The 25,741-nt window shown below is 32.7% G+C and overlaps 3 protein-coding genes across 3 annotated transcripts in view; 1 reads left to right on the top strand and 2 right to left on the bottom strand.

The window, feature by feature from the left end:
• Positions 1-25,741, top strand: part of LOC133188591 (uncharacterized) — a 151,345-nt gene that overhangs the window by 11,051 nt on the left and 114,553 nt on the right. The window lies entirely within an intron of this gene.
• Positions 1-25,741, bottom strand: part of LOC133188546 (dual 3',5'-cyclic-AMP and -GMP phosphodiesterase 11A-like) — a 279,036-nt gene that overhangs the window by 167,773 nt on the left and 85,522 nt on the right. The window lies entirely within an intron of this gene.
• LOC133188492 (uncharacterized) lies at positions 119-25,660 on the bottom strand. The gene is made up of 14 exons (XM_061323945.1): positions 25,425-25,660; positions 19,194-19,428; positions 17,412-17,534; positions 17,041-17,160; positions 12,321-12,443; positions 9,699-9,821; positions 5,824-6,032; positions 5,513-5,558; positions 5,216-5,349; positions 4,732-4,857; positions 4,095-4,209; positions 3,284-3,418; positions 2,587-2,712; positions 119-2,141 (listed from the first exon to the last, which is right to left on the bottom strand). Exons 1-14 carry the CDS (start codon positions 25,449-25,451, stop codon positions 1,984-1,986), a joined length of 1,800 nt encoding a protein of 599 aa, XP_061179929.1. The 5' UTR covers positions 25,452-25,660; the 3' UTR covers positions 119-1,983.

Here is a 25,741-nt window from a genome sequence, read left to right as displayed (position 1 = left end):
AACCTTCAAAAATTGTATAGCATATAAAGGCTTCAAGAAATCATATTGGGAATTCTCTGATTTCATGGATAAATGGTTACCTTTTAAAACCTGATATATGTATAAATGCAAAAGTGAAGGAATTTAAATTGCATTTACTGGTTACACATTTATAAAACTTCAAAAAAGTAAGGTGTAAAATATACAATTTAAAGAGATGATAATCCCCATCTACACTTACTACCAAGGATCTTTCACAAGTACATGTATGTTGTACTTCTAGGACATTAGTTTTTATAATAAGCATAATACATTCATTAAAAGAATGGTTTTTTAGTATTGTACAAAAATGTAAAAATGTCAAACTTCACAATAATGGTTTAAACATATATATAAAATGATGGAATAAAAAAAAAGATTTGTTTCACAAAAATACAAATCTGAAGTTGCATACATGTATTAGTTATGTCTCTGTAAGTACCAGAACAGGTCTTGTTGCATTTATACTAGGGCTGTGTATTGTGCAAAATATTTCAATACAATATTTTATAAAGCGATATGCAATATATTGGATTCTTTAACAAGTCTATCAAAAAAGTCTCAAAAAAGTCTGGTAAATCATTTAATGCATACTTTTGATAAAAACTGGGTGTTTTATTACCAAATTGGAAGTTCATGTCTAACTGTCTTTTTAAAGTACACTTCAAATTCAAACTTTTAATGGCTGTAAAACTAACATGTTAAAATATAGTTGTCTATGTAATTTGTAATAGTTATTTAAGATGTGCAATCTCCTTCATGATTATTTCATTATTGACCAGTTTTAATTAAAAACAGTTAAAAATAATCTTTGGTGACTGAAATTCCCAACTTTTTCACAGAATTATGAGAAAAACTGCCAGTCCGATACGTATTGGAAGTTATTTTTTTGATACGATACATTCCTGAATACCGATACGTATTGAATAATCGATATATTGACACAGCCCTAATTTATACATTGCATATTTCAAATACATAGAAAAAACCTTGAAATAAATAATGGATTTGCAAGGGAAATAAATGACATTGCCAACATATGTTCCATATTTCCTTACCAGTATAAAAAATTCAAGAGTACACATGTCTAAAACATAAATAAATAAATAAACTATTAAAAATGGTTCTAAGACGACAATGTTAATACATGTAAAAGTTCTTGGACTGACAAACAATATTTCACCTTTGCACAATAATCATTATCTTAATATTATAAACACAGCTGACCAATTTGCCACTAACAAAATACTAAATCAGTGAGATTACATTTCTAAACAATAACTTCATGAATCAACCACAAGTAAGAAAAACTCTTCTCTATATTCTTGCTTCTAGTTTTCAGAGTTTTTTATTCTTAAAATTACAGCTTGGTTCTCTTTCTTTTAATTTTTTAAGAATAACCTACAACTACAAGTAATGAAATATAATGAATACTGCTGCATTAATTTGTGTAGCTTGAGGCCCATTTTAAGTGTTAGTACAGCAATCTCTTTATGGATATCAGGTACTGTAAACCAACTATTATTTGCAACACCTTTTATTTGCTATCCCACAGTTTGAAATCAATCTGCAACAACTACTTTTCATGACTGAGAAAACACTAAACATAAAGATATAAGTAAATCTTTGGTTTGCATCGAGAAATATTCACAAATACATTGCGAAATTCATTGTTATTTCTCGCATACGTACAATGTTGGTTTACAGTAATTAACTGACATATCACTTTGTAAAGTGAAGAAATGAGTTCTAGTAAGATGGATTTTTCATAATGCCCAGCAGTTTGTATGCAAGCACATAAAAAAGTACTGATGATGACAACCTTAAAATTATGAATTTAGATAACAATAGAGCAGAAAGCTTGTTTCTCTCATGGAAAATGCCCAAGTTCATTCATATAAGTAAGATAACAAATATGGAAGAGATTCTTTAAATTATTCTCAGAATTCCTCCCTGATGTAAAAGTCAGTCCTCGCTAGAGGTTGAAGAGGTCATGACCCCATGGAGCTGATCGATTACACTGTTAGAGAGGTCCTGGATTTTTGTCAGTTGATGAGTGAATTTGACTTGGTCGATAACAGACTCAATGCTGTGGTCAGTGAAAGCCCTCAGGAAAAATATATCTAAAATAAAAATAAGTGATTGTATCATTGTCGAGTTTCATTTCGTACTATGTCACCTATGTAAACACTAGATAGTGCATCTATCATGCTAGGTGTGAATTGATGAAGTGACTGAAGTGATATTGTATCATGATTAGAAGAAATAATTATTGTTCATTATGAACAGCTGGGACCAATATAGCCATCGGATTAAGAATAAACAGTATCCAGAATACACATAATTTTTTTATACTGCATTTGTTGAAGAAATCATGGGACAAAATTCCTGAGTACTCAGAATCCAGATTAGACAATAGAAATATGACAAAAAGTGTAATAGAAAATCTTCTTTTTTTTACTTAATAGAGCTGATTTTTAATTTAAAAAAAAAAAGATTTTTATGTGAATCAATCTTAAATGCCTGTTAATAAGTAACAATTATGGGCAGTGTATTAACTTTACCTACCTTTAAGTAGCATATTTAGAGTCCACAGAGCCACATGTACAAAGCTTGGATCAGGAGATTTTAGGAACTTATCAATGTAAAGAACAATGCCCTTCTTATTAGCCTCTTTTAGCTCAGTTGGTAAACCTACAAGTACAACATATCTTCATTCAGCTCTCAATGAATAGGTTTCAGTGAACATAGAGTCATATGCAGGGCTCGAGATAATCAATGGCCCGCTGGTCTGGGGACAGTGAATTTTTAATCTGGGCTAGTACATTGTAGAGGGCATGTGCCCTTTGGGTCAGTGTTTTTTTTTATGCATAAAAAAATTCATTCACGGTCGGGCTAGTTAACTTGACATCATTGTACATCCAAGTTCTCCCATTTCTTGTTATGTTAAGTTGTACTATATAAACAAAATATTACTGTTATTTTCATGGTTTTGGGCCAGTCTTTTAAAACTCTACTGGCCCAGTGGGACAGTGAAAGTACCGAGTTGACCAGTAAAAATTTCAGGTGATGGCCCAAGTGACCAGTGAAAAAAAAAAAATTATTTCTAGCCCTGATATGATCTTCACAATTTATATTTTGTCTTTAATGCTGTTTGTTGTTATACATGTATATTATAAACATTGTACGTCATTACACAGTTTTTTAAATAAGTCAACATCTAGGGCCAGTAACTCTGGCTGAATCACAAAATCTTTGCACTCACTGACTAATGCCAGTTGTCCCAGCGTGCCGGCGCTGTTGTACTGTATTTCTCTGTGACTAGACAGTGAGGCCAGGGTGACCAGTTTACTAAACGCTTTACCACCCTGTAGATGTATCAGCTTGTACTTTACATCATCTGAAATCAATGAGAGATGTTTTTCTTCAGTACTTTCTCAAAAAATTGTGAACAGTATCCCAGATCATTTTATGTTACAGAAATCATGCAGTAAAATATTTTACGTACCGGTATACTTTAGTATAATCTAAAATTGTATATTTTTTGTTGAAATTTATATTATTTTTCTTACAAATGACAATACATTAAAAACAAAAAAATGATATTTTTATATCAAAAATATAAGAAAAATACATGTAATATTATAATCATATTGTTTAATACATGTATGACATATTATCAGATCACTGTGACTGCTTGGAAATTTCTGTCACTGTATTTTCTTTGTCTCTCTCTAAGGGTCCATAATTCTAACATTGTATTTTCTTGTTGTCTTTGATAACAATATGATATACAGTAAAACTTGTTTAGTACGAACACTGATATAGCAAAGTTTTCCGGGGTCCCTGACAAAATTCTTAACAATTCTTTGTAAAACCTCAGTTATCCAAGGTATGTTGTGTAATAATTGCTTCCCTAACATATTGGGTGGTAATACTCGAGGAAAAACGTGTATATTGCAAATTCGCTATACGTACTTATACGAATTCGTTATAGGATATAACGAATTATGGATATAGCAAATTAAATTCTCAGGTCCCCAGGACTTCGCTATAACCAACCTTTACTGTATTACCTTCATCAGCCATGACCGCTAGAGCTGCTGTGACCTCTGACAGGACAGGTATCCTTGACTCCAGATCCAGAAGGACAAAGGTCAAGGCCTCTACACAGTCATTCTCTATCAAGGTCTATAAACAAAGTGTCAGCATAAACAACATTATCATTCTTCCAAGTTAAACCTGACTTCAAAAACTTTTATCATTTACAGTTATTGTGGTTCAAAGTGTATTATGTTGTATTGTTATAATATCCTCACATATGCCTACTGATTGACAGTGTTAGATGATAAAAACTTTGCTTATAAATTATATGAATTAGCCTGAGCTTTTCTAGCAAATACAGTAAAATCATATTTTTCAGGGGGTCAAATTTTTGAGGTTTGAGGAAAAATATGGATTTGTTGGGATTTGAATTCGTGGAAGAAGAATTCTTGAGTAGTTCTATATATGGAATTTTACATTGTGGGGTAGACATGAATTTGTGGGTCTCTTCATATCTCAAAAACAATGAAAAATTACCCCCCCCCCCCCCCGGTTTATGCAGGAGTGTGAGCACTTTTAAATTTAAAGCAATTTATTACTTACATAAATACATTGACTGACAGTAACACACTTTTTATTTTTACATTACTTCATCAGTAAATTACTTACGCGTACATATTCACTGACAGCTAGATTGCGTAGAGTTCCTGCTATGTGTTTTTGGGCCTCTGGGTTAGAACTATCACAGACAACATGACAAAGATCTGGTACCAAGTTTTCATGTATGAAGGCTGCCTATAAAAGAAACATCATCAGTAAAAATATTTATTGACCTGTAAAACAAGATCTTCTTGATGTTATATAATCATAATAATAAAACAGCTAAGCAGTTTGGTCATTTATATCTCGGCAGCAGAACTGCAAAATTTTACAAAGTAATCTCATTTTTATTGAAATAAATGCATAACCAAATTCTAAATTTTATTCTTTACAATTCAGACAATTTTCTGTATTTGAAAACACATTTTTTCTGTGGTTAATCATATACATGTATCGCCTTCATCTTTAATGCCCAGTATATATGATACCATTGATTATGAAGTGCATTTAATCATTTATTGGAAAGAGTTATGTATCTTTGTTTTGATCTTACTTCATTGAGTTTGTGTATAGAGAGATTCCTTAGACAAGCAGCAGCTGCAGCCAGTGTGTCAGACCGACAGGAAGTTAGAATGTGATGTAATGGGGGCAGGGCACCATTCTCCACTGCCAACAACTGGTTCTCATCTGGAAAAAAAAAAGACCAACGATAGATGATACCTGGTTTTTAATATGGAACTGTTTATATAACTTCGTAATTTGTTTTGTTTCCAAATTAATTTGATAAACAATTACACCGGAAGAACATGACTGACTCTACAAATTAATAATAAATTCAACATCTTCCTACCATCTGATGCCAAATTCCTTAGAGCAAAACATGCCTGACATTTTACCTGTAAGCCAAACAAAAAAAATTATGCATATTAAATGCATTTGTACATGTTGTATATGTATTGAATTTGTTTATATAACCATGTAAAATAAAATTGTAGTATACAGGGGATAACTCCATTCATAGGTCTTTACCTTTTTATTGTGACAATTAACGTATGAATTCTTTTCATATTCACATGCAGTAATTCATTTCAAGTAATGCATTTAAATTTATACATACAGGAGGCCTAATCTGATGATTCTGTTCTATCACAGTACACTAACCCTGTCTTTCTTTGAAGATAAAAGTCTGATGAGTTGTCTGATCACATCAAAATGTCCAACAGCAATCATCATGGCCCTGTGTTTTTGATTGACAGCAATGTTACTGAGTGCAGCTGCACTATAGTACTGAATATCATAATCTGACATATGGATCAGCTCAACCAGTGTCGGAATGGCTCCATGATTCACTAATTCATTCCTGTTGGACTCTGAAAAGGGGGAGGAAAATACCCTGAGAAGCTGTGTAAAGTGTTATCCTCCTCTCATTCTATTTTTTTCTCTCTCTTGATAATGGTACTTATGATACAGAATGCTCTCTCACTAATTCCTATTTTTTACAGATTTAGTTGCACCTGGCAGTGAAATCCATCCTGAGTCATAGTTGAATTATTCTTACTAGGTAGGTATACAGGTAGATACTGAATTGTGTGCATACTATGAACACAGAAACCAACGAGTAATAAAATTCAACAAAAGACATTTTGAGCAATAGTGATGTATAATAATCGGACAGCATGCATTTGTATATCAAGATATGTCAGTCAAGAAAATGCCATATTGACCATTATATTGACATTCAAATTTCTAATATAACCTTTGCATGATCAAATGCATTATAGTATAATTATTATTATACAATTATTGCTGTTTTTTCGGTCAATACAGTGATTTAGCCACCTTCAAAGTACAATATTCACTGAGCCCGAAGGGTGAGGTGAATATTGTACTTTGAAGGTGGCTAAATCATTGTATTGACCAAAAAAAAACAGCAATAATTCTTTTATTTTATAATTCAATGATTAATTTATAAAATGACACACAGTTATTAAGCAATCCATGCCATCTTATATGTTCACATCTACTGAAGTACTAGCCAAACATATAATAAGAGAAACGAGGTTTAAAAAAACAGTTGTATTATTTGGGAATTTTTAATTCTAGTTTAGGTGCAATATAGAAAAAATAAATGTCAGGAACATATATAGGATTGATTTTAAAAAAGGGGGCATTAAAAGAAAAAAAAAAATGACAACTTACCTGAAAACAAATCTTTGACCAGCCCCCCCCCCCCCCCAAAAAAAAAAAGGAAAAGAATTCCCCTAACTCAAAATTTTATTTGGTGGGATGTAAAGGTCCATAAACGAGGGGAGGGGGGTTTTCATTGAAATTTTTTATCCTTAAAATTCAAATTAAATTTAACAATTCTCAAAAGGTGGGGAGAGGGGCATGCCTCCTGCAACCCCCCACCCTTCACCCAAAAATCTGTGTGCCTTAATGTTATGTTAATATGAGTGGAAGTCAGGTGCAAGTGAAATAACTTTCCAAAACTATTTGCATCAATTTTGAATTTCCCTATCTATTTTTGGTCCAATGTAGAATAAATAATTCCTTATATTGACCTGGAAGGTCAAGTGCAGGTCAATATAACGTAGTATTTCTTCTAACATTGTTGGATCTCAGCCAATCAGAGAGATGGGAATTATTCAATCATATACATGTACCCGGTTAATAAAATAATTTATGGCCTTCCTGGGCACAATACTTAATCCTCTAAAAGAGAATACAAAAAAATGTTCTTTATAGATCTGATGCATAATACAAAAGTCTTTGACATAAGTTCATAATGTTTTGCTTTGTTCACATATTCAAGAGTCACATATTGCACCAGCTATAACTTATCTGACAGCAGGCAATAGAAGAGTTCAATACATGACAGTGTTGATTAATCCTTTGTGCACTTTTATATACATAGATCTGTGCTGGTTTTTTTTATTGTATATTTTTGTGATATTTATTTTTGTTTGCTATACTAGAGATTATTTTGAGTTAATGTGTTTATTTGTATAAAATTAAGAAAATGTATTACAAGTTGAAGAAATCTTTCAACATTAATCACAATATTTGTAAAATGATCAATTCAAGTTTAGTACCATCACTGCACAAAAACTATCTTCTAAGAAAAATCTTGACCTAAACTTGCTCAAATGTAAGGTTTCATCTGTCCTACTTAAAAAATCTTGACAAGTTTCAATGTCATCAAAATTAACAAGCCTGATGATCTTAGATCAAGTTGGTTTTGTGATGTAATAACATTTTTGTCTTACTTTTTTTTGTAAAAAGCACACATTCTACCTGGATATGGAAAATACTTATATATATATATATATATATATATATATATATATATATATATATATATATATATATATATATATATATATATATATATATATATATATAAAGTCATCTGTCTCAATATATATAAGCTAAGACCTTGACACATATATATAGTGTGAGGTAAGTCCCAGCACACTTTCTATTTTAAGAGGTTTATTGATTTCTTAAGAAGTATTACACAACTGACCCTGAAAGACTTTTATAAGAGTAAATATATGATCAATCATTTTATTCCTGACAAAGTCAAAGTAAAATAGAAAATAAAAAAAAATTAATGTATTTTCACTCCCATTTTTTCTTAAAGGATAAGATGACAAATTGCTATATGAAGTCTTCACAGCTGCTACACAGAATTTTAGATCATGTCTTTTATATAGCACTTATTTAAGAAATAGTACAAAGAAAAAAGTATGTTAATAGACCCATAGGTCCTAAACTCATTAACATTCTTTTTTTTTTTTAAAAAAAAAAAACAAACTTTTTCTGAGGAAAATGCAATGATAAATATTTAATAGACAAATAGGAATATCTACAATATTTCTATGACATGCAGGACTGTCATATATATTGTAATAACAGTAACTTGATCTGAAGTGCCAGATGACGATGAGTTGACGGGGTACGGATCATATCATATCAAACGAGACACAAAGCATTGGGTTTGATACAATGATCCATGCCTGTCAACAAGAAGTGATCCAGCTCTTCAGATCAAGTTACTGTTATAATGGTATATAGCCCATAATTATTAGCTATATATACAGTCAAACCTCGTCATCTCAAACTCAAAGGGACCAAGGAAAAACTTTGAGATATCCGAGGATTCGAGATATCCAGGGTAAAATACTTAAAAAATAAGTGGTTGGGACTTCCAAATCACCTCGATATATCCCTGGTATTCGACATATCAGTGTTCAAGATACCGAAGTTCAATTGTAATAATTGATTTTTTGGGGAGGGGGATCAATTATAAAACATTAATCTGTTAAACAAAACATGTTTTCAAGGAACTCTTATTATGCAAGAAAAAAGTTGTACAAATTGTGTACTACGTCTTCAATTTCAGAGAATGGTGATATGGAGTAATCAACAGTAAAATTGAGTGATGCACAGTAGGGTATATAATATGAATATATGATCTCCCCTGCTTTGTGGTTTGATATAATTTTTATCCAATGATTTGTGTGTTTTCTATCCCTGAGCCTTGGAGGTATAGAAAACACACTGTCTAGTTGGATAAAAGTCGATATCCAACCACAAACCAGGGGAGATTCTTTTTTGTCATGTTTTATGTGGCTATCACATTTTACGCTGTTCTTATATATACATATATATATATATATATATATATATATATATATATAAATATATATATATATATATATATATATATATATATATATATATATATATATATATATATATATATATATATATATATAAATAATTCCACTTAAAACCATTGTGACATCACAATTGTTGATATAAAAACAATATCATATGACTGCAGATATCCACTGTTTAAATGGTAAATCTGTTAAAATAGTTTAATGAAATAAATTCTTTTCACTTTCCATGGTAACTTATTAACAGATGTAGCTATATGTGTATGTATTTCCCCTTTGGAGAAAAAAAAATTATTATCTTGGTTAAAGGTAAATGACCTTACATAAATATAGGGTATGTGATAAACTTACGTATATGTGTTAAATTCAGTATGGCCCCTGCAGCATTTCTCTTTACACGTAGATCTGCAGAACGCATTAGATGTAAAAGGGGCTTGACAGCATTACAAGACACAATGGAATGCTTATTAGCATCTGAAAAAAAGTAATTAGAATTCTTTATCAAGAATATTTTTAGAATCTACACACATACCCGGTAGCTTAATTAAAAATCAAAATAAAAAATGTGGGTCAATGTGCTTCTTTTGGCGCTACAGAGCATTTAGTTTGACATTTTTGCACTCTAAATATGTCTTACACATAAATCAATTTTTAAAGTTTTTCCTCCAATATTCTTTATTCAAATAAATTATGGGAACAATTGCAGTATTATTTCTTCTTGAACAGACACATTAAGATTTGTGACAACAGAAAAATTTTAGAATTTCTTCGCATGTCCAATTATTTGACCTTTTTGCACTCAAAAATATCATTTTTCAGGCATTAAAAATTTAACAAGCAATAAAATCATTTGAAAGTAATGACATTTTACTGAATTTAAGAAGAATGGTTAAAAGTATCTTATATTATCAGAAAAGAAAATTAAAAGTGGGGGTCTGAGATGTTAAATTTTAGACATTACTAAAATAGTGCTAATTAAATTTTAAGCTTAAATTAGGGCTATTTTTTTCAGGATTTTCACAATATATTTGCTATATTTATCAAATATGATGATAGAATTCATGATAGTTTATTTAATATATAATTTAGGACCAGCATAAAACACTGTTCATGGCACAGAATAACTCTGTGTACAGGCTGCATGGAAAAATAGGAATCCAAACTTAAATACTTTAAATACTTCGAAAGAGAAAAGATGATCATTTTCTTCTTAAAAAAACCTTCCGCCACAAAATATAGTTCCTCAATTTATGCTTTTGGTATGGAATTTAATCAAGGAGTTTTGCCTGAAATATGAATATAGTTTAATTGGCATTGTAGAATCCAAATTGATTGAAAGAACTAAACATAATGCAGAATTTTTGAAATATAGGTCAAGACAAAAATCTGCTCAAAAGCTCAGGAGCGAACCTCGTTAAGCAGACCATCCTCAATTTTTTCTTGAATTTTTAAATATGCAGCTATCAAATTAATTCCAAGTTCACCTTGCTTTTGCATTTCTCTTTTAATTTTCATTAGCTTAAGCATTTGCTTTAATAAGTCTGCAGAAAAATAGGACATTTTTTTTTATTTCTTCTATCTCTCTAGTAATTCATTATTTTACAAATGACTAATTCATACAACTAAAAAATCAGATCTTCTATCATGTCCATTTATCACATATCTTCTTAAACTCTATTTCCTTTGTCAAACAAAAATTGAAAAAGAAAATGAAAAAAAAAAATAAAGTAAAAGCAATTCATTTCCTGGTAAAACCTTTGAAGTCTGAACAATATGTTTTATCAACAAAAATGAAATATCCAGTGAGGCATATAATGAAATATCTCTAAGTTCATCTTCAATATCCTGATAGCATCTGATGGTACCTTTCAGATGGGATTCACTGGTGCAATTTGTTTACAATCATCAGAAATATAAATATGATATAGGGAACAAAGGGAATTGGATATTAATTTAAACTATAAAGTTTTTTTTTGTACCATTTCTTGTGACAGATGGGTCAATTCTGTGTTTAGAATCATTCAGGTGTTGTTTTGTGATTAAGAGCATACAGTCCAGATTCTTTTATTTTGGATTGTGCTGTTTGAATTCATTTATTATACAATATAAATATTATAATAAAAATAATGATAAAAAAGCAACTGTTGGTTGTGGAAGTTTGAGTACAACTTTCATTTGAGTACATCTGCACTTTGACAAGTGTACGAAAGTTTCAGTGGGACATATATGTATATGTATTAGCTAATAAAAATTTCACTAGTGATAACTTAGTGAACATTGATTGATTTGTTAGAAATACACATAAATGTATAATACTACAGTATTGAAATAATGTTCATTTATTTCACTAAATTGGTACTAAGAAATGATAAATTAATTCTAATAATATAATATTTACATCACACAGTCAGGTGAAAACCTTGTATCTGACAAGAAGAGCAACTCTTAGAGGTTGTAGCTATGGACAGGATGACTCTTACCAATGGTGGTCAGGGACAGGATGACTCTTACCAGTGGTAGATAAGGACAGGATGACTCTTATCAATTGTCGCTAAGGACATGGTGATTCTTACCAGTGGTGGCTGAGGACAGGGTGACTTTTACCAATTGTCGCTAAGGACACGGTGATTCTTACCAGTGGTGGCTAAGGACAGGGTGACTCTTACCAATTGTCGCTAAGGACAGGATGACCCTTACCAGTGGTGGCTAAGGACAGGGTGACTCTTACCAGTGGATGCTAGGGACAGGATGACTCTTACCAGTTGACTAGGGACAGGATGACTCTTACCAGTGGTGGCTAGGGAAAGGATGACTCTTACCAGTGGCAGACAGGAACAGGATGACTCTTACCAATTGTCACTAAGGACAGGATGACTCTTACCAGTTGTGGCAAGGACAGGATGACTCTTACCAGTGGCAGATAGGGACATGATGACTCTTACCAGTGGTAGATAGGGACGGGAAGACTCTTACCAGTAGTAGCTAGAGCAGTTATACAGCCACATGTATTACACTGGACTTCCACATTTCTGGAATGAAGCAGTTCTACCAAAGGATCCACTATTCCAAGTCTCATTAGAATCTCTTTGTTGGTTTCTAGAAATAGAACCCTGATAATGTCAATCTCTTTCATGTCAGAAATTAATACATTGAAAATGTCAGCTCTAACTGCAGGCGTTTCATGTAGTTTTTTTTCATTCAATGCACCATTTTAATCTGCATTTTTTTCCTTTAATATGCGTAAATTGTTCAACATATCATATGAAGCCTGAAGCATCCTTAAATGTTAGTGCAGAAGTAATAGCAAAAAGTCTTTAAAGCACAATGTCAACTAATGGCACTGTATAAAATTTGAAAATATTGTTATTTTCTCAATCAAGTCTGGACTTATAATAGGCCATCTTTAAAAAATTTGTTTACCCTCTCCAGGCTAAGGATAAAAGATCTGGGTGGGTAGGTACATGTAGGTGGGAATTTTTTTTCCCGAAGAAATTTTCAACATACTGAATTTTCAAAATCTATTAAAATTGAAGGTATTTATAAAATTAAAATTCTTGTTTATGGGATGAGAAAATTCCAGCAGGAATAAAAAATAATTGTTTCCTAAAGGCTTAAAAAAAATTTGAGTCAGGCCAATTTTAGCCAGTTGGTTTGGAAAGGGCAAACAATGTTTTACAGAAGGTCTTATGGATTGACATTTAGTGGGTTTTTTTTAAAATCTTTACAAGCAAGTAAGAGTTTAATAAGAATCCTTAGGGGGCTAAACTAAAGAATACTGTATGAGATGTATCAAATATTGAATTCAAAATTCACATTAAAACAAGTTGAATAATCTGATCCACCTTGCATGTATAAAAAACTAGCCAGCTGTCTATGATAAGGTCTCTAGTGATGTGCTACTGTGTGCATGTTGACCTCCATGTGACAATAATCATCATAAAATCTTACTACATCTCACATTCTTTATCAGTCCATCTCTCCCTACAGGCAAATCTTACTAAAGTTGATGTAGATGTGAGGAATAACGCAGATAAAACAAACAGGTCTTATTCAGAATCCAAAAAAATATTAAAAAAAAATATTCTCTAAATGCTGTACTATTGGTATATTTTTTCTCATGGATAATAAATGAGTAGGCACTGTACCATTTTTAGCCGGGCTCATTGCTCGAAGAGCAATGCTCGGCTTATGTTACGATGTTCAACCGGAAATGCTGCTTCCTCACCGCCAAATCAAATACATGTACGAGTAAGAATATAGTACGTATGCTCAACCACCTTTGAGGCAATACAAACACTAAATTAAACATATTAAACTTAACTAATAAAGAATTTCTCTAAACAAAACAAAACAAAACATTAATGGTAATATACTTTCTCCATTTTTCTTCGATTAATTATTTGTTAGAAATATGCGAAAGGTTTTCACCAGATCTCCTTGTCTGGGTCACATTCTATAAATAAAGGTTGTGTTACCAGGCTAACACTGATACGGGGAGCACGTGACCCCACGTACACCTTGGTGCAAAACTCCCCACTGAGGACTCATCTGTACATAAACGTTCGACCTTGCTGCATCATTGTTCATTTACTTATGTAAGTGGTATAAGACCCGAAACAATAAAAAATGTTAAATTCAAACTACGTTTTATTAATTTTTTTAAACATTTTATATTTATACTATATGCAATATATTTTTTTTTGTGTTACATATTCTTCCAGTGTCTGAACTCGTTGTTTATCTGTTATTACAATGTACATGTATGTTTCATGTAAAACGGTCTTTGTTCACTACTCTGTAAATGAGCCTGGCTCTCTGTACTTCTGTGTACTTTGATTTCCATTTATCATGTTTATTGACAGCCCAAAACTAATCCTTACACAACAGTTCACTGGCTATGCAGTACAGACACTCACAAAAAAATTGAATCCTTCAGTTACTTAAATATTTGATATGCTGCTCAATTAAAAAAAAAAATGATTTAAAACTCATGATCAAACTTAATAAAGGTGCACGCAATTATAAGCTTATATTACGAAACCTTTCTTTAATTGGTAATGGAGTCCAACAATATGACGGTCACATGCAACAGATGTGTCAAGGCCTATGTAAACCTTTTACACACACAGAGAGGTGATGACAATGATACCCAGGTGTTGCCAAACAAAGATTTACCTAGCAGGCTTTATGACTTTCCTTTGTTTCACTTCATTGTTTAAACTTTGGAACCATTAAATTGATGGTAGTACTACTGTGCTTATGATGCAGTATGCTTGCATTAATCTAGAAACCAATGTATTATCTGAAAACATTTGTGAAACATGTACTGTTATATATAAAAAATATACAGTCTGCAAAATAAATTCAGCTTCACAAATATATACCCAAACATAGATCAACGGTAAATGGAACAATGGAGTACTCCAAGTAATTCTACAATTCTATCAATTTCTTTGAAAAAAATAAATTAATACTATATTTTAATTATGCATGACCTTTTTTCTTTTGTTAATTAATATAGGAATGAAATTCTAATTAAAATATGAGTAAGTTTTACAATGAAGAATAATTCAGATCTGCCTCTGCATGCCTAACAAAAGCCAAGTTCTTGAACTGATCGCAATTCTTACATGCAGGGTTTACAGTGAAATTCATATGAAAGTCACATGAAGTATGGCCTTGTAATAAATACTCTATGCCAAAGGCTTTTTTTTTGTTGTTTAAAAACAGGTGAAATGAAATGCATCATGCTCATATATATCTTGTAAATATACATTCAATATCATCTTTAGAACTAATGTGATACTACATTATATATGAACATACGTTTTTAAAGTACCAGTAACATCGATCTTTAATTCATCTACAGTAATTCAGATAGTTTGAAAACATTGGAAACAATCCAAGGCATGTACTAATCATTTCAACCTGAATTTTAACAAAATTGGAGAACCCATAAATATTGGAAGTCTAATGCTTTAAAACATAAAGGTCATAAGAAAGTAGGGAGTTCTGGTGTTTATGCAAGAGGGGATTTAACTTGAAACTGTGATGGGAGAACCTCAATAAAAATTAATATTTTAAACACAAATTCCACTTCTTTACAAGCATATCCTCATTACATCCTAATATGTGTACATGCACCAGTGATCTTTTGTTTTGGAAATATAGTTTAACATATTATTGCACTGTTGGTGAAGAATACAGATATTAATTAATTTGAAGATATTTTGAGACAATGTTAAGGTCAAGATCTAGTAAAAGACTTTCGATTAACTTTTTGGTGATAGATCCATTATAATGTCATAATCAATTACAACTTTCTTTTTCTCGTACTTTACGGCTCTAATAGAATTATGTAGAAAATAAAACATTTTCAAGGAAGTGAAAAGTGACCCTGATACCTATATTTAATTTAATATTATTTTAAAGAAAAGACCAAGAACATACAAATTACCGTTTTCTGAGAGACTGTAGGCAATCTCGATACATTTCCTTTGTCTGATATGGAAAAAAACTCCCGTATTCATGACAGGTTTTCTGAATGAAAAAGACAGTTGAAGATATGATTTTTCGTCTTGTTTACCTACAAATTATGGCCCAAAACACCTTATTTGACCAAGCTAAAATTATAAAGCATCATTAAAGGAATTTATTTCTCAAATTTGAGAAATCTGTAGGCTCCTTTCATTTACTAGATCTTGACCTTAAGAGAAGACATGATCTTGAAATCATAATCAAATGAATGTTTACCTCTGCATTTATTTTCATGATAATTATTTTGCATATATAGTTTATTTTTGGGCATATTGGTCCCTGATTTTTAATTAATAGTGAAGGAAATTTACATAAATCTTCTTTAATTCTGCTTATGTTAGCTAGTCTATCAAAAGTTGATGAAATCTGCTTTGAGTTTCAAGTGAGTTGATTGTTCAAACAAACAAGATTCACATGCCCCTGACAGAAGTTACTCACTGAGATCAACTTTAAAGTGAGTTGATTTGATAAGCAAACAACCCCCCCACCCCCACCCCACCCCAACAGACAAAAGTTACTGAGATTGAGTTCTAAGAAAGTTGATTGGTCAAACAATGTAATAGTGAGACTCAACTGCCCCCCAACAGACAGAAGTTACTGAGATCAAGTTTGGAGTAAGTTGATTGGTCAAACAAACAAGACACACCGTTCTCTGACAGAGAGAAGTTACTGAGATCGAGTTTGAAATGAATTGACTGGAAAAACAAACAAGACTCACCTTCTCCCCAACAGAGAGAAGTTACTGACTGAGATCAAGTTTTGATTGAATTGATATGAAAAACAAACTATATTCACTTTCCCCCCAACAGACAGAAGTTACTGAGATTGAGTTTAGAGTGAGTTGATTGGACAAACTAACAACACTCACCTGCCCCTGACAAACAGAAGTTACTGAGATTGAGTTTGGAGTGAGTTGATTGGACAAACAAACAACACTCACCTGCCCCTGACAAACAGAAGTTACTGAGATTGAGTTTAGAGTGAGTTGATAGTACAGACGAACAAGACTCACCTGCCCCTGACAAACAGGAGTTACTGAGATTGAGTTTAGAGTGAGTTGACAGTACAAACAAACAAGACTCACCTGCCCCTGACAAACAGAAGTTAAGGAGATTGAGTTTAGAGAGAGTTGATTGGACAAACAAACCAGACTCACCTGCCCCTGACAAACAGAAGTTACTGACGGCGAGGGTGGAGGCCTTCTGGACCTGTGTGTCTGTGGAACGAAGGAGTTCTACCAAAGGTCGTCCCAAGGCCACTGTCAGCTCAGTCTTCACTAAAAAAGAAGTATTGTTAATTATTACAGGTTCATGCCTTAATTGTAGGTGATTAATTAAGTAAAGTATCAAAATCAAGAGACAGTTGTTTTGAAATTATCTTTACACACACAATTTTTTGTTTAAACAAAGTTAACTTACTTTTCATTTTAGATTAGTTAAAAGAATTTATGAAGACTGTATTTCTTTGTATAATCCATAATTTATTGAGAATATCAAAGATTTTGAGGTTATGCTCTAGGACACTTACACTTCTCGCTGATTTCCAGCATACACAATGCTGCAGACCTCTGAAGCTCTGCATTGTCCGAGTATGTCAGAATGCTCAAAGCTCGAATGTGTTCACTTGTTAAAACAGGTTCCGCCTTCTCATCTGAAAATACCCCCCATGGTATGACTACTTCTATCATTCATTCATGTTTATACAAAGTGTATCTGTGGGATTCAAAAACAATTGAAACACAAACAGTTGTGTACTTGATTAAAAATATTTTTGAGAGATTTTCCATTTCATTAAACAGAAGGTTAGTATACAGATTAGATTATAAGTAGTTGTTTTCTGAATTGAACATAAGGAGTTGGGAAAATAGATTATTCCCTGAGGTGTAGGGTGACTAATTTCAAATAACACATCACGTAAATATGGTTAGTCTTGTAGCTTAACCTTTACAAAATATCAAAGTATCTATCATTTCTAGATCCAAAAGTTAAAAAAAAAAAAATCAAAGAAAGACGGGCAGATAAAAAACAAACAAACAGCCCCCTAATACAATATATCCCTACTCCAGTGTGCCTGCCTAAAAATATATAAGCCCTCATCACACCAAACTAGCTCAAACTATGGTCTACAAAAATGATGCCAAATGAGTTCAAACAGTATACACAATATAGTAGAAGAGAACGTAGAAGCAACTTTGAGTACTTCACGCATGTGCTTGAACTGGCTTGGACAAGACTTTGAGCCTGTTTGTCCTGAATTTGTTCGGGGTGACAACATACTTCAAACAATATGGCCGTACTAAGAATGGGATTGTTGTACTAGACATACTTCAATCTTACTACGGATGTGTTAGAATGTGACAAGTATGACCTGGTCTTTTGTAGATTGACAGGGTCCATTTGCTCACGTTGGCAAACAGACCCAACTCCACCAAAGATCATCCTTAGTAAGTTCCAAAACAATTTACAACCTCTGAATGAGTTACAATGGTTCTAAGTAAGTTCTACACATATCTTAAGTACATATATAATCTATCATCCTCAAGCAGATCTTTCTAAGTCCAACCTACTAGGACAAGGGAACTGTTTCCTCTGTTCCATATTTGACTTGAGAAACTCACAAAACACATTTCTTTGTTACCTCAATATTTTCCACAGGACAAAGGATAGGCTTGCTGTTTTTAACATGTTAACTGTTGGTTTTATGCAAGTATTATAAGTTATAGACAACAGGTTCAGGAGGCTCTGTTTCTTGGCTCTGGTCTGCATGGTCTCCACAGGAGCCACAGCATGGCAATCTTAGTGTTGCTCTTTTCGCACAGGCATTTTTTCTCTTTGGAGGCATAATCAATGATAATGAATCCAGTAGTATGCATTTTCAAATGTTGAACAAAAAAAAAGAATGGCAAAAAATGGGCAGGGTTTTTATAGCCCCCGAGTCAAGAAGGCACTGCACACTCACTGCACAAGCATGTTCAAACACACTAAGAACACGAACTTTCTCTGTTCAGGATGGTTTCATAAAATTTTTTTAATATGTATGTCCATTTCATCTGTACCCCATGCACAGTCAAAACAGGAATGTATTGTACATTGTAGACATTGTCAAAACCTACACATTCAACCCCCAAGCAAAAGCCCTTTTATGATTTTATAGAATGAGTAGATTTGATTATGCACCAACCTGTGTCTCTATTCCAACAGATGTTTGAAAATGATACCTTATTTCTTTAATAACTCTCTAAAACCTCTAATAAGCATAGAAATTACAATTTTTTTCATATCAAATAATACTCAGTCATAATCCTCCTACCTCTCTCCAGATATAGAAGTAGATTTTGTACAGCCTGTTTTTCATTGTCCAATAGAATCATTCCATACTCGTCAGTCAGTACCCCATTTTTCTCTCTCTTGTAGCACCCACACGTGATACAGCACACACAGAAGTCAAGGATCTTCTGTAGGATTGAGAGCAGCTCCTCCCAGATATCTGGCTTGGAAGGTGGACGCTCGATCTTGATGTCAAACTTATGTTCAGTCCCTGTATGCTGAAAGAGAATTAATGAGGGTAAAATTAAAGTCTTAGGGGTGGTACGACACTCATCTGATTTCCTATCACCTTTTTTAGATTGTCATAATTTATGTTGATATCAAAGATATTTGTAGACTAAGTTCTCTGATTAAAAAAAAATTAATTTAAAACTACTGAAAGTATTTTACCATTTAACATTTTGATGACATCAAATCATCTCAATACTCTACAGTAGGTGAAAATGTACAAATCAGACTGATATAAACAGCTGGATTTGACCTTTATGGCTTATGTTAGCTTCGTATGATTTAATTCTGGTTATAATGTGGTATTTGATTGGGTATAAAATTTACTTTATATTGTATAAAATGGGTTGTCTTTATGTCACAATGACTTTTATCAAAAATGTATCGATCGGCCTGATCATGACGTTACTTTTAACTTTTGTTCAAATGTTAAGGGTATTCATCTCTTTTTTTCTTAAACTAAATGAATGAAAATTAAATTATAAGGAATGAATTTGATAGCTACCCAATTTATATGGTATAAACTGGGTTTGAAGAGTTTATGCTTTTTTATAAACCACTTCACAGTTTATAAAGCGTAAACTGCCCCAACCCAATTGGGTAGGTATTAAATTCACTCCTTAAATATATCCTTATGAAAATGAGATATACACTGTACACAATCAGTTTTACCATTATTACCAATTAAATTTCATCCAAGATATTCAAGATCAGTCTGCTCAATACCCCCCCCCCCCCCCTTCCCAACCCAAATAATAAAAAACATGATGTGTTTGTGAAACACTGATGCCCCTTTATGGCAGCTTATGGCAATGGCTAATGTTTCTGAAATGCAAGTCAAAATCCACAGTCTGACAAGGGGAAAAAATGTTGTTGTCCAAAGAAAGGACTTGTGTCAATGTATAAACCTGGTAAATATGAAAGCCCAACCCTTGCACCAACAATTCAAAAGTTATGGTCATGCAAGATCAATGTTTTCTAAAAGTGGTTCAAACTTCAAGGTCAAGGTCAAATGGTCAAATTTAATGGTATGCAGGGGGAAGACCTTGTCATAAGAAATACACATGCAAAATATAATAAATAGCCCTAGCACCAACTGTTTAACAGTTATGGCCAAGGTTAAAGTTTTTCAAAAGTAGGTCAAACTCTAAGGTCAAGATTAAAAGGTTAAAATTGTTGGTCACAAGGAATATATCTGTGAAATTTGAAAGCCCTAGTACTAACTGTTTAAAAGTTATGGCCAAGGTTAAAGTTTTTTGAAAGTGGGTCAAACTCTAAGGTCAAGTTAAAAAATATTTACACCCATGGAAAGATCTTGTTACGATAAAAACACATGTGAAATATGAAAGCCCTAGCACCAGTTGTTCAAAAGCTATGGCAAAGGTTAAAGTTTGGTAAAATTTGGCAAAACTGGGTCAATCTCCAAGGTCAAGGTCAAATATGATGGTACCCATAGAAAGGTCTTTTCACATTAAGAATACACATGTGAAATACAAAAGTCATAGCTTCAACCAATCAAAAGTTATGGGCAAGGTGAAAATTTCTGCAGACAAACAGACAGCTAGACAGACTGACGGACAGGGCAAAAACTATATACCCCTGAATCTTCAATATGGGGGCATAATAATAAATGATTGAAATACCAGTTGACCATCTACACATGATGATTTTTTATATGAAAGTTTACTCAATCAACAGGATGAATTAACTCTGATAATCATAATAATTTTACCATAATGTATTCCGTGAATAAGTCCCTTTGTTAAATCCACATCTCTATTCACTATCACATAGTCAGTCTTACTCCTTATAACACCAGCTTCTTGTAGCTATATAACACATAGTACATTTGGAATTTCTTACAACTATTAAGAAGTGCAATGCCCCAACTAAATTAAACTGTCTGACATAACCTCAGCTTTAAATACCCTTAACCCAAACAAATGAGATCAAAGCCTTGATATTAAGTGTACTGACAATAAAAACATTTGAATCTAATCTGACCAAGTCCCTGTAAGGTACTCTAGTATTCATGAAGACATTTTTAAAGCAACAAAATAATGTCATTAACCTTTCTAGCAACATCCTTGATTTTTATTGCAGATAATGCCATTTATGGTAATTTCATTTTTAATAGCTAGGGCATTATTATTTCTACATTAGTGACCTACAACTTTTTACTTTTAATCTGAATGGGTGAAATTATTTGGGTCAAAGTGAAAATATTAATTAATGTACCGGTATACACAATACAATAAAATATCGGGTCTAAGTGTTCTCAAAGTCAATTGCTTATTGTTGTTTTAACTTTAAGACTTAACCTGACAAATTTTTGTTAAACTGTTTGATTGGTTTAAAACATCTGGGAAATCGAGTATGCATGTGGCCAGCCTGCTTTTCCGCAATCTAAGCCAATTTTAGTTCAGCCCGTGTCTAACTTTTCTGAGACTATTTCACACTGCTTTATCATGATAGGTTTTAACTACATGCACAATTAAGTGTTTAAAACTCCTTTTTTGATACCTTCTTTCCACAATTTTTAAAATAGCCATAAGAAGCACTTGACAATCATAAAAGATACACACAAACATGTATAGAAAAGAATAGAGATATGTTTCTTACTGATGCAGCGTAAGAAAAGTATGCAAACCCATAATTTACAACTGATGTAAAAGAGTTGCTGAGGTAAGATTTTTACCTGGCTAACTGAAGAGGTGTAGCGGAAAAGCAAAAATATAATCGCAGAATAGCAGTATGATTTGTCAAAGTGAGCAAGATTTTATTTTGCAGAAAAGCAGTGTTGAATCATGGAAAAGTAAAACAGTGATGCATGCATGTACATCATGTACGTAAATTCTGACATTCAATTTTGAAAATAGACTTGTAGAAAATAGAATGACTTGTAAACAGTATATCATACATTTAATACATTTTTTTAAGTGATTAGTTTTAGAATCTGGTCACTCTCTCAGATTGAAAACATGAAACACAAAGTACAGTATCCAGAATAAAACTTAAGAGTTTGAATGATTACATTGGCAGATTCTTAGAGATTTGGAGGATGGGGAGGGGTTCAGAAAACAATCCAATATACCCTCCCCCTATGGGCCTCCCTCCCCCCCCCCCCCCCCCCACTTAAATAAAGTCTATAGACCTGCTTCCGAAATCTTATAGGAAAAGATCCACACATATAATTACATTTGGGAATAAACTTGTCCCAAATATTTAAACTGGTTATTGATTGAGAAAGACTTATCTCATCTTTGCTAGCCAAGGGTTTCTGATCTGCTACTCTCCTCATAAACCCTTGGCTATGGTGCTGTCAAAATTTTTTTCTTGAGTTATGATTGGAGTTGATTGATATACCAGTAGTTTGATCGATCAGCAATTGCATTTTTTTAAATGACGATATCTGCGTTTGGGATATATCTTGACTCTTTATTATAGTCTTGGGGATGAAAAACACAAGTAAACAACGATGCGTAAGATAACATGCCATTCTATAAATAGCTGTGGTGTCATCCAATCTTAAGTTGATGTGCAAATAATGTGATCAGTAATCTTTATTACAGATGTAAATTTGCACCCTTAATAACAAATAAACATCGATATCTTTTTGTTAATTATTCTCTAAAAACTTTCATTTTTAAACTCGCTTTTTATTTCTGTGATGACGCTATCCAAGATTCGAGATCATGTGACATAAACAATCCCAACTTTTCACAGCACCATAGGCCAAGGGTTTGTGAGAAGAAACCCTCAATTGGCTAGCGAAGATGAACTGATCTTGAAATAAACGTTTTCACAGTAACAGAGGCCTGACTGCCTGGTGATCTATACATACAGACCTATCATCCATGGAAGTTGGACCTGAAAATTTGCATACCCACTGCAAAATGTCCTATACCAAAAAAATTTATCTAGCTGAGATGTGAGTAGGCACAATATATTCACTTCAAAGCAGTCCTAAGGGAGGAACTTTTTAATTGCATGCATGGTGACATTTTAATATGAAGCTGAAGCATGCCTGCACCCACATCAAGTATATATTTACAAAACAGACTGTCACAAATGAATTGTATTAAATACTACAGCTTTATGATTTAATCATATCTTTTTTTCACAGGGGTGCTCCACATTTAAAGTGAAAAATAAAAAAAAACATATTTTATTTATAATATTTTACTAGTATAAAACAAAAAATATATATATATAAATATATTACCAAAATTAATAACCAAGTAAATTTGAACACTGAACAGGTATATTCTCATCTCCATTATTACATAAATAAAAAAAAAAAATGCATGAGGCCAAAATAAAAAATACCTTTGTTTTCCCTAATGCTACCGACCCAATTAAATTGCACCGACTGAAAAGATTTTTTAAATAAGATGATTCAAATTTTTTTTTTAATGTTTACCAACTTTTAAAAAATACAATTTCATCAAAATCAGTTTTTATCAGAACAGCCCACATTGTTCTACTGTGATTTTCAAGCGTTTGTTGGAAACAAAATAGCACCCAGATGTGGTCACAGAGGGTTAGTTTGTCATAAAACAATGGCAATGTATCAACCTTTTGCCTTTAGCTTATTAGAATCCTACACTCTTGAAACATTTACCATGACTAATTAAGGGTGTTTCGGTGGTATTAACAAACCTGTCTTTTAAAATTAAGGTACGTAATACATATGGTAAGGCCCTCATGAGCAGATAAGGGGCCCACTTTGTGAACACATCATTCAATTTCACTGCATTTTACTTAATTTGAGTTTTGATGAGTTCATCTATGTTCCTTTGTTTACCATATGCCATTATGGGACCATAGGACTTGTTGTAAATATGTCTTCATATTTCATCCTGATGAATATAATTCAGACGTCCTTTCTTCATGCCTTTTATTCATGGGTTTAACTTTGTGACTATGACATTGTGTATGGCATTTTATCATTTTTAGATACCGTCTGGTTCAATTAAATATTGTTTATATACTCTTTCCAAATAGTTTTGAAATCATGATATAGCTTCCTGAGACGTCCAGTATATTTTTCCTCTTTAATTAAGCCCTTGAAGATTGGTTGTTTCTTTGCTTTAAATCCCTTTGAGATTTGTTGGGATGACGACATTTGAACATTTCCCCGGTGGAGGGCTCCAAATTAAGACGTACTCGGCACTTATGGCCATTAAGCAGTGAGGATCTTTTTTGCATGCATGTGCCAGCATCTACTGCGACACAGGACCTAAGTTTTTACGGTTTCATTTGAAGGACCATTCTCAACGACCCTCATTGGGATTTGAACCTGCGACTTAAAATTAGCCCCTTACTTCGGGACTCCAAAATGAAATGCTCTAGAACCACACTGCACAACTCATGGCCCCGCTAAAAAGTACATTGCTTGTGTAAGCACTGGAAGCTGATAGTAGGACTAGGTTTGAAAAAAAATATACTCAGATGTCCGGTCCTTGCGTATTTGAGAATCTTGTCTTTTTTTATTCGATTTACATAAATTTACACTGGCATGAGATATTTCACAGGTTCAACTGAATAACAGATATGAATTAATTTAAACGGCATTTATATGACATTCTGTTTACAAATCCTTTTCTTTCGTACTCTTCTTAATTATAAAGGTATTATTCCATTGAATTTCAGAATGTATTTTCAAAGCTGCTGTTAGAAAAAAAAGTTATTTACCTACCTACCTACCCAACTTAAGAATTTAGGGTCGGGTTAGAGGAAAAAAAAATTTTAATGATGGCCTGAGTTGTTGAAGCATTGGCCTGGCAATACACAAAGATATGCATATGAAACTGCATGTACTTAAACAAAGAGAAACTGATCATGCTGTGGTGTTGCTGTTCATCATGTTCATTGCAATGCATTGTGCTTTTAAAGGACAATATTATAAATATTTTCTTTGTGCAAAATATACATTTAAATTAAAAAAAATCAAAAAGATATGTTTATGACTTAAATGTCTTACCTCTGGGCTTTTACGCTGAGGATCCATGACAAAAGGTTAGCAGGTTAGACGATGTTAGAGGGACATGATCATGGCCAGCTGTTGGTCAGATGTAGTCGATGGTCATCTGCTGGTTCCTACGTCACGAGTACGTACAAAATACAGTCCCTTACTGTCCAAGATTACTACGACTTAACTGTTTTAATCTCTGTTCTAAGCATTGTAGTGACAGTCGAGAGCGTCTGCAATTTTGATTGTGAAACGCTTTGTGTCAAAACATAATCAATATACAAGCATTGAACCATGCGTGTAATATCAAACCCGATCCAATATTTATC

Source organism: Saccostrea echinata, unplaced genomic scaffold (assembly GCF_033153115.1).
Source record: "Saccostrea echinata isolate AGI-Se365-2 ecotype Australia unplaced genomic scaffold, CSIRO_AGI_Sech_v1 ptg000001l, whole genome shotgun sequence".
NCBI classification, from domain to species: Eukaryota; Metazoa; Mollusca; class Bivalvia; order Ostreida; family Ostreidae; genus Saccostrea; species Saccostrea echinata.
Note: the sequence above shows the minus strand (reverse complement) of the source record. Positions and strands in the feature narration are given on the sequence as shown.